Source organism: Rhea americana, unplaced genomic scaffold (assembly GCF_003343005.1).
Source record: "Rhea americana isolate MKP2758 unplaced genomic scaffold, rheAme1 scaffold_15, whole genome shotgun sequence".
Classification (NCBI taxonomy): Eukaryota; Metazoa; Chordata; class Aves; order Rheiformes; family Rheidae; genus Rhea; species Rhea americana.
This window is the reverse complement of record NW_028185594.1, coordinates 2,053,824-2,062,910: the sequence shown is the minus strand read 5'-3', so window position 1 is coordinate 2,062,910 and position 9,087 is coordinate 2,053,824. Positions and strand designations below refer to the sequence as shown.

General features: G+C 40.6%; 1 protein-coding gene across 7 annotated transcripts in view; it reads right to left on the bottom strand.

Moving 5' to 3' along the window:
* KANSL1L (KAT8 regulatory NSL complex subunit 1 like) overlaps nucleotides 1-9,087 on the bottom strand; it is a 57,060-nt gene that overhangs the window by 6,357 nt on the left and 41,616 nt on the right. For 5 of the 7 annotated variants that reach the window (XR_014895129.1, XR_014895130.1, XM_085299328.1 and 2 more), the window contains exons 7-11: nucleotides 8,700-8,810; nucleotides 7,405-7,542; nucleotides 4,882-5,006; nucleotides 3,737-3,861; nucleotides 2,716-2,770 (exon numbers count right to left, since the gene is read on the bottom strand). Coding sequence is in view for 3 of the 7 variants with exons in the window: in XM_085299328.1 (XP_085155454.1) it covers nucleotides 2,716-2,770; nucleotides 3,737-3,861; nucleotides 4,882-5,006; nucleotides 7,405-7,542; nucleotides 8,700-8,810 (554 nt within the window). In the remaining 4 variants the exon portion in view is untranslated. The remainder of the gene's footprint in view (nucleotides 1-2,715; nucleotides 2,771-3,736; nucleotides 3,862-4,881; nucleotides 5,007-7,404; nucleotides 7,543-8,699; nucleotides 8,811-9,087) is intronic. The other 2 variants (XR_014895131.1, XR_014895132.1) reach the window with 2 other exon arrangements.

Genomic DNA, 9,087 nt, shown 5'->3' with positions numbered 1-9,087 from the left:
AATGACACTACAAATATGCCAATTTTCAGGAGTGCCAAGCTCCCATCCTCAGAAATATTCCTATGGAACATGACAAATTTGGGACCCAACATGTCTTTCTTTTTTTTTCCTTAACTAACTTGTGGAATCCTCAGGTGGGTGCAAGCCTACTGCACTGGTAGCGGCTGTTGCATTGGAAGCCTAATGAAATGAAGTGGGAGCCATCCCTAACTGCTGGTTGATGCAAGGATAACAACTCCAGAAATTTTAAATTTAGCCATCAGAAGCTCAGCAGAAATGAAACTACTATATGATACTACCAAAGGCAGCAGAAAACTAAGCGAAAGCTTACTTTTTAATATAAAAGCAGAAAGTACATTTTGCACTCCACATCTCCCTCTGGTCCTTCACAGATAATTTGCTGAAGTTTGTCTTGATTTCAGTACAAGGAGCAATTTCAAGAGTGTGCGACAGAGCATGAGTACAGAAAAGCTAATGCATTTCTTTCTTTCATACCCCCCTCCCCCAAGCCCCAAAGCGTACTTGGTATCAAATCTGAGCCTACAACCTACAGCAAAAAGAAGTAAGTAAGTGGCAGAAATATGATCAGACAGTGCCAAACAACCTTTTGCTTTTTCATACTCAGAAAGCATCCAAACCACTTACTTACTTAATGCGATCCCAGAAGAAAGGTGGAAAAATGGCAAAGGATGACTGAGACAAACAAAATCTTTAGCATTTTTCTCTAGTCTGGCATCTCTCCTCTCTCATTCTACCTGGTGACTGACAGACAGTACGGAAGCAGCGGACCACAGCAGGAGGCCAAGCTGCCTTATTGTACTAATTCTCAAGTATTTCCTGGCCAAATAAATCACACAGGCTCAGCTGGTAATGCCAAATGCAAACATACTGGGAGAGCTAGTAAAAACAAGTAAGTAAGTAAGTAAAAGTGACAAGCACACAGCCTTTAGAAAGAGACACCTCAAAAAGAGACACTTCACCTTCCAGCTAGAAGTATGTAAGAAAGAAAGACAAAAAAGTTGTCTGTTTAAAACATCCAAAAGCAAGAAAACCCTCAAGTCCTCCCAGCAAKTCCCCTGAAACCCTGGGAAGAGAGAGGCAGAGCAGTGCTGAAACTCTTCTTTTCTCCCCAAAGAAAGCAGGACAAAGAGAAATGAACAGCAGGTTCTCAAGGGACAGTGCTCCTCTGYCTCCTTATTAATTATTCTGTAACTAGTTTAATTAAACATCCTTGCAGGAGCACTCTCCTGTGCATGTAATTTGACCTTCTACTCCAAAAGAAAATAGGGGCAGTTTCCTGCTAACAGAGACAGCATCAGACCAAAAGGGAGCAGTGCAGGGGGTAAAATCCAACCGCCACCAAGAATTTTATGCCTGTGAGGAAAGACAGGGACAGTGTAAGGCGTTCTCTTCTTCCAGGGCCCGCAGTAYGGTGCCAAATACAAAAGGCAAGCAGCAAAGACCATGATGCTCTCTGAAAGGGAAGGTTCGCTTCCACCCTTACTGAGGAGGCTATCGTTCACGGAGAGCCTATTTTCTACCCCACGGGGTGGTAGGCATAATAATTTCTTTTTCTTTTTTTTCTTTTTTTTTTGTTTTTTTGTTTTTAGCATAATACTCTATACTGTTAAATAAATGCAATTTTTGTTCTACCGCTAAGGCACCCAACCCTGGTTGCAGAGATACTCTGAAAGTGAAGCTCAGGCAGGATATGCCAGATCAAGTACGAATGCAAGCCCTAGAGCTACAACAGCTGGCAGAGGCCTATGCAGTGACTGGACGGAGACTAGTGATATCCCAAGGACATCCAACGGACAGCAAAACTGCAGGTTTCTTTTCTAACTCTAGGAAAAGACCAGATAATAATAAAAAAAAGATGAGGAGGACACAAAACCAGACTAGAGAACAGACCCACGGATAAGTTCATGATTGGCTTAGGAAGGGCCTCAGATCCCTAATTAGGCAAGAGAGGAACCCCTCAACTGGAAAGTCAAAGGACGTTCTCTGAAGGAAAGGAAAAAAGAAGGGGAAAAAAAAGAAAAAGCTGGATTCTTATGTCTGGAGGAAGCAACAGCAGAACACAATGTGCAAACAGGCAAGTGGGAAACGCTGAAGGTTACACTGTTCCTGACAAAGTAGAAAGAAAAGTTTGCTCCCATCAGCCGGAAACTAAACATTGAGAAGAAACTGAGAAGATCTGCTGGTCCCACAGGCAAAGCGCCAGATTACCTCCTGAAGAGCAACCGGCCACGGGAACTGGCTGTGGAAGACGATGTGAGAGGAAAAACAGCCATTAGAGCACAGGTACTGCCAAAGAGAGAGTCAGAATGGGAGACCCAGCATCAGAGTCCCCTGGAGCTGGGGGTGCTGAGGTCTGACCAGAGGGACCACAGGGGCCCTCTGACTGCACCCTCCGTGCTGACAGCAAGCRATGGAGCAGCCAAACGAACGAGCGAACAGGCCATCTCCTGTAGGCCAGTTCGGAGCTACAGCTACAGCTTTGATTCTTAATAGATAAAGTCATGTTGATGTCACCTACTGATCAGACTGAGCTGGCTGGGAAAAGATGAATTTTTACAAATCTGATCGACATTAAATACTTTACTTTTGAAATTTGAAACTAACTTACCTGTATTTTCACAAAGTCACCGACTTCTAAAAATATATACCAGTTATCACCATTTTAAATAACTGGCTAATTAAAATGCAGCCTACCTCTTCTTCAGCTGTATGAGATCTTTCCAGAGGTTGAAATTCAACAACTCTCCAGCTAGAAATGAGACAAGACAAGTCAAATTAAGTTTACCTAAACGGTGTTTCATTATTTCAACAGTAAAGACAACTCTTCTGTTTCAACACTACATCGTCACTCACTCCTCCTTCAACAGTGCTTGTGCTTCAAAAATTCTTTCAAATAATTTCAATTTAAGGTGCTGAAAAAACATACTCTAGTGTTAAACTTTGCCTTTTCCAACCCAATATCCAAGCTTTCCTCTTCCCAGCACACTAAGCTCTTTGACAGTTTTTAATAATATTCTTGGCTTTTAAAGACAGTATAAAAACTGACATGCAAATTAAGAGATTTAAAATACAAAAAAAACTGCATTTTTCTATTTCAGGTGATTTGCTAGTAAGCCACYAATTTACCACTGGAGATCAATTACTCTGTCTTAGAAATCTAGATATATTCTTTCTATTTTGCTTTTTTTTTAAAATGAGATGTCTCTAGAATCACAGATTACAAATAAAGGGTTTATACCATATGGAAAATATTAAGCTTGCTCTACAATATCAGAATGAATAAATCTTTAAAACATATCAAAGATTTTTTTTTCTTTTCACTTCACTGAAGAAAATTAACTACTTTCTTCTGGACCATAAAACACAAAAAAGACAGCAATCTCAAAATAACCATCAGAGAGAGTCAGCCTAATAGCACATGTAAGCCCACAAATATCACTAGAATTAAGATGATATAAACACACTTCTATTTTTAGTCAGCTGTGCATTCGCTGCTGCTCTGCGCATATCAGACTATATTCCTTGTGCTAGCGGCTGTCCATTCTTCCCACCACTCCAGTCTTTCATCTACTCCTACACACAACTGAAGTGCAAAAGGGGAAAAAAAAAGTCTTAGTATTATGAAATTATCTAACTACATGTTAATGCTTTTCTTCATTAACATTCTCACATTCATTTTGCTATCTTTTTGTAAATAAGGATATCATGAACAAACCTCGGGGTAAGAATTTCTTTATATTGTAGCTTCTCCAACTTCGATGGTGCCACCAGTGACATTGGAATAACAATGTTGTCTATATCATAGGAGCTCTCACTTCTCAACCTCCTCCTGGAGTTATGCTGTAAAATATTAATACAAGGAGATTCGTCAACACTAATCAAAGAAACCCCATTAGCTGAAAAACATTAGAACTGCACAAGGAGAAATTCTGCAAATTGAACAGATGTACCAGAAGCTGAATGACTTTTTTTAAAAGCGAATTTCTGAAAGATGGAAAGTTTATAGATTTGTTGATTTACTCAATGCTAGTGTAACTGTTACTGAAATCAGTGGGAGTCTCCCCTCCCCTGATTTCAGTTACAGTTACTTCTGAATACTTTTGAGAACTTTTAATTTAATGCTACCTTCTCATAACGTTCTGTCTATAAGGGAGACCTTCTAGGATCCATCTACTAACCCGCAACCCAAGTGGTTCTTCAGTGTGATACAGTTAAGAATTCCAGTTCCATTGGTCTGCTCTTGGAAAGGAAAATAAGAGTAAGTGTGCATTATCAAAACTGCTTGGAGGATACAGATTTAAACTCAGCTAMGCTGTAGTCATTCCAGGATTGAAACATGAGGATTTACAGAGCACCACCGTACTGTTAGGCTTTGTAGAACTGCAGGTCTGCCTAAAATCTGAATATTAAGATGATGAAATCCTTACGAATGGCAAGAAACCAAAGTGTGTTTCTGCATGGACTTCATTGAACCAAAGCTCTGTTGTTCCTTAGCAATCTCATATACCAGAGCTTCAACCAGTAGTTCTGTGCAAGAGGTTTTAAAACCTCTTTTTAAAACCTGCAAAGATGAGATTTAAAGACTATGAAATCTGAAGGAAAAAAATATTAGAGGCCTAATACCAATAAAGCAAACTTAAAATTCATGTTTATGACCTGTGAAATTCATTTACAAGCAAATACCTGTTTTGGGAATGCTAGGTATCCAATCTGGAATAAATTAAGTAATCTAATSCACTTAATTCATTTTAAAAATGTACTTTATTTTAAATCTAATTTAAAGCTTGTAGTTCTGGATTATTAATTTGCACAACTTTCTGTTAATGTTTCAGTTAAGACACTGATACATTTCTGGTTTACCTGTGATGAAGTGCTGTGAGTGGGTCTAGACAACGCRTTGATGCTGGTCACTGCAGCAAAACTGCCATGGGATTCTGGTTCTGCGTGTTGAAAGGAAAACGTCTCAAACCTAGTGCTACGTTCGCCTGTCACAAAAAATAACATCAACAAAGTATTTGCTGACCACTGTTCATTACACTAAAGATATTTTTCTGTACAGCAATAGGAAAATCATTTCTAGAAGCCCACAGCTAACCACTTAGAATTAATGAATACCAAAAAAAAAACAAAAAAACCCAAAGCTGTCTAAATAAACATTTGTTACTCATCCTGTCACTGTCGTCCTACAAAACTTGTCCTTCTCCTTCTAAGGAGGATTTATTGTCTTGCAACCAACATCGCATAATCAGACCTTCTTTTACCGAAGCTGCCCTGGACTACACAAGCAGCAAATGTCGGCAGGCTTAGAGCAACGCTCCCCAGCACCCGCTTTCTAACTGGGCTCCATCTCCCCGAAATACAGGTTAACTGAGCCCTGACCATTTCCTTCTTGGAAAAATGACATGATACAACTGACAGCAAAGTTAGTTTCTAGATCTCCGTGTGAGATTTCTTCCAGTGCTGGTTCACTGCTCCAGACAAATTGTAATTCTCACTTTTTCTAGCGTAAGCAGCATTTAGGGGAATTCAGAAGTTCACCACTGGTGTCCTGCATTCCTGCTATCCTTAATTTACAGTAAGAAAAGAGAACTCAAATTTAAGACAAACTGATTTAAAATACAAACTCATAAAACGAATTAGCAGATTCCAACAGGAAAAAAAAAAAGAGGTAAGACAGATCCTAAACACCGTATTGCACCGTCTGGGTCAAGTACGTGAACTCTCCTCTCCCAGGCAGCTCTGCAACTCCTTGGCACACAGCTTTTATTTTTGGCCTTGTTCATCAAGCTGACCTTCCCCATGGATAATTTCTCCTAGACAGAGCCCAAATTAGGAATAAATATGTAGTACTACACCCTAGGCACTATTAAGCTACAACTTCTGCTGCTACTCACAAATACACCACAAGCAGTGTTCTGGCATTGGGAAATGCCGAACGGCTACGACCCTCACGATAAAAGATGACTTTCTTCTTCCGTTAACTTAGAGAGCTCAATTCCACCGGCAGCAGACTACATGCAACTTCAAAGGGTTTATACCAAGAAGCTCTCTCCCTTACTAGCGCTCCCGAGGAATTCAAATCATTTCTCTCTCTGTGCGCAACARCACACCTGGAGCCCGGCAAGCAACGCGGCCGCAAGCGGCACGGCGCCAGCACCCTGCCCGGGAGGCTGCTTAGAGGGCAGGAGGGGGAACAGGAAAAGGGGCCCCGGTGGGTGAGAGGGACAGGGCAGAGCAGCCCCGAGGAGGAGACGGGCGCAGAGCGCGAGTGAAGGCTGCACAGCAAAGGGAAGGAAAGCACCATAGCACACAAGGGGAATTACACATCTCATCGAAACCAGAGACCGTTTTCAGTCTGTCCAAAAATGTCTTTCAGTCTTTCCTGTAACTTTTTCATCAGTAGTTTTTGGGTTTTTTTTTGTTTTTTTAAAGTCTATTAATAATTTCTGGCTAAATCATCTCTGTAGTAATTCCCATATCCCTACCTCAAGATTACGCTATCAGCTTTACCTGTAAGCACATTTTTCCGTAACATTAACTGTTTATTTATGTATTTTAATTCTTTCTTAGTGGAAATTTTAAACCAGTACACTCTGTCCTCTTTCTTAGTCCATGATTTATTTTGCTCAAATCTCATGAGGAATTCTGCACACGTGAGTTTCATCTGTAATGCAGTCTGCTAGGCTTTTAGCCTCCAACAGCACCGAGAAGTAAGATGCTGTTTTTCTTTACAATGGGATGCCAAATTTTCTGTCCTAAACCACCACGTTACTCTATGTGGCTCTACAGAACTCTCATAGCAGTTTCTATTAATTTACCTAGCGCTGAAGTACAGACTCAATGGCTCGAACTATAAAGATAGCATGGGTGAAAACACTAATTATAAACACTGGCTACCCACAAGTCCTCTTAACAATCTGGAAGGAAACCAGAACCACAAATGACAGTACACAACAAATGAAACACAGCTGACCAAAGATTCTAGAAATAGTAAATGTTTGGTTGAGCACATGATTTGACAGATAACTTTGCAATTCTGCCTGTTTCACTGACTACTTAAAAAAAAGAGTAAGGGCAACTGGTGTTAGAAAAAAACACAACCAGACTGCTAAGCAGTTTCCTTAAAAAGTATTCCAGAAATAACAGAAGCTTGTCTACTTTTGTAATACATGCGGAAGCAGAAAGAGAAGGATTACTATGCTTTAAAATAGGGCATTATTTTCATGGTGCTCCAGGTCCATTTCTTCACTCCTGTAGAATTTTGCAGCAGTATTTTTTTTTTTGAGGATAATTTAAAATTTGTTCTTAAAAGCCTAGTGATAATAAACTCATTTGTAGAGTATTTTAAGTAGTAGTACCATCTTACTACCATTTTTGTCTTACCTACTGCTGTCTCACTTAGGTGCCTTTTCTTTCTTCCCTCTGACAGCTGGTCARATGTTCCTGACACTGACTGGCACTTGGAATTATACAAAGAGCCACTGCTCCATTGTTTGAGAGAAACGTTATGTTGATTATGGTCTACAACAGAAAAAGCATGTATCAAGTTGAACACTTATTTTCCACTAGTACAATCTACAGACAGTCTAAATTGGAGAACTATTTATAATGGAAAAAGCAAAGAGAGTCGTAACAGAAATCCAAGCAGTAAACAATACAGCAACCAGGCGTCTGTGCATCCAAAGAGCCCCCAGCCACACGCTCCCGCTCGGCCTGGGSCCCTCCTGCCCTCGTGGACTTGGGTCAGCGTAACACAGGGGAAGCTGCCACTGCTCCCCGCAAACTAAACTGCCCATAGCAAAGACACCGCTGGAAATAACCTACTGTGCTCGGAAGAGGAAAAAAGAAGAAGGGGAAAGAATGTCCTAAGGGCTATAACCCTTGATGACGCCACAGTTCACATGTAAAATCATGCATTTCCACTGCTGTTATTAATCTGCCATACTGTCTACAAGGATATATTTTTCAACTTTTTATCTTAGAAAAGAACGTGAAGAAAACAATCCCAGTGTAATCAGAAAATGAACCAAGTGGCAAGCTAGTCAATTAACCTCCAAAAGTCTTCATGTGGTAAGACGCCATCCATTTCTTTTTCCCTAAGACAGATGCTCACTTCACTTGCCATGACCGGGAAGGACCCAAATCCCCAATCCCACTAACGCTGTCYCCTTCCATGAAAAGATTTGCTCCACTGGGGCCCTCGTGGGATCCTGCTGTTGTTAGTGAGCTGGCATTTCCTCCCACCACGCTGCACGGACGCTGGAGATGGCCCAGTCTTTCATTTTTATATCTCTGGTCTATTTACTAATAAAAGCAACTAAAGTGGTATGATCCCGCACTGTGAACCCAAGTACACAAGTCTAGTTTGTCCTCAAATCTTGTATAGTTTGTTGTTGTTCAGGAATAATCTTTCACCTCTGATTGATGGCTGTACAGTGGATATAGCGTTCATTTTCCTTATCTTTTATTTGCCCAGAGCCTAAATATACGTGTTTTACTCTGTTGCAGTGTGTTCTGGGAAGTGTTCTTTTCCGCCCTTTCCAATCCCCTAGACAGTTACCTTCTCCAAAAAGCCTGCTTCGTAATAGTTCATAAATCTAAACTTCTTCAGGGCAGAAAATACTGGCAAACTAACCCAAAACAGTGTGGCAAAYATAAAAATATTTCACCTTACGTACCATTGTCTGGAGACATTTTAAACTCCACCCCAAGAGATGGCGCATCAACTGGTTCTCCTTTAATGTCATCCTTTTTTAACAAGGTTTCAAAATACACATGAAGAGGAATATCTAAAAAACAAACAAACAAAAAAYCCAAAAGAAAAAGCATCTATATGAGAAAGAACCAGTGATTTATTCATCATTGCTAAACGCCTAGGAATGGATTTATGTAAGCTTATGTAATATTCTCTATGGGCAATATAGCTGCCTTGAGTCCTTCAGCTCCGGAAGACTGAAGCGACTGTTTGTACGGCAGCAGTGACTCCACGCAGTCACACTGGAGCCAATACAGGAAAAAATGGCCCGAGAAAGGAGAGCCCACAAGTAAAACCCAACCACGGCATCA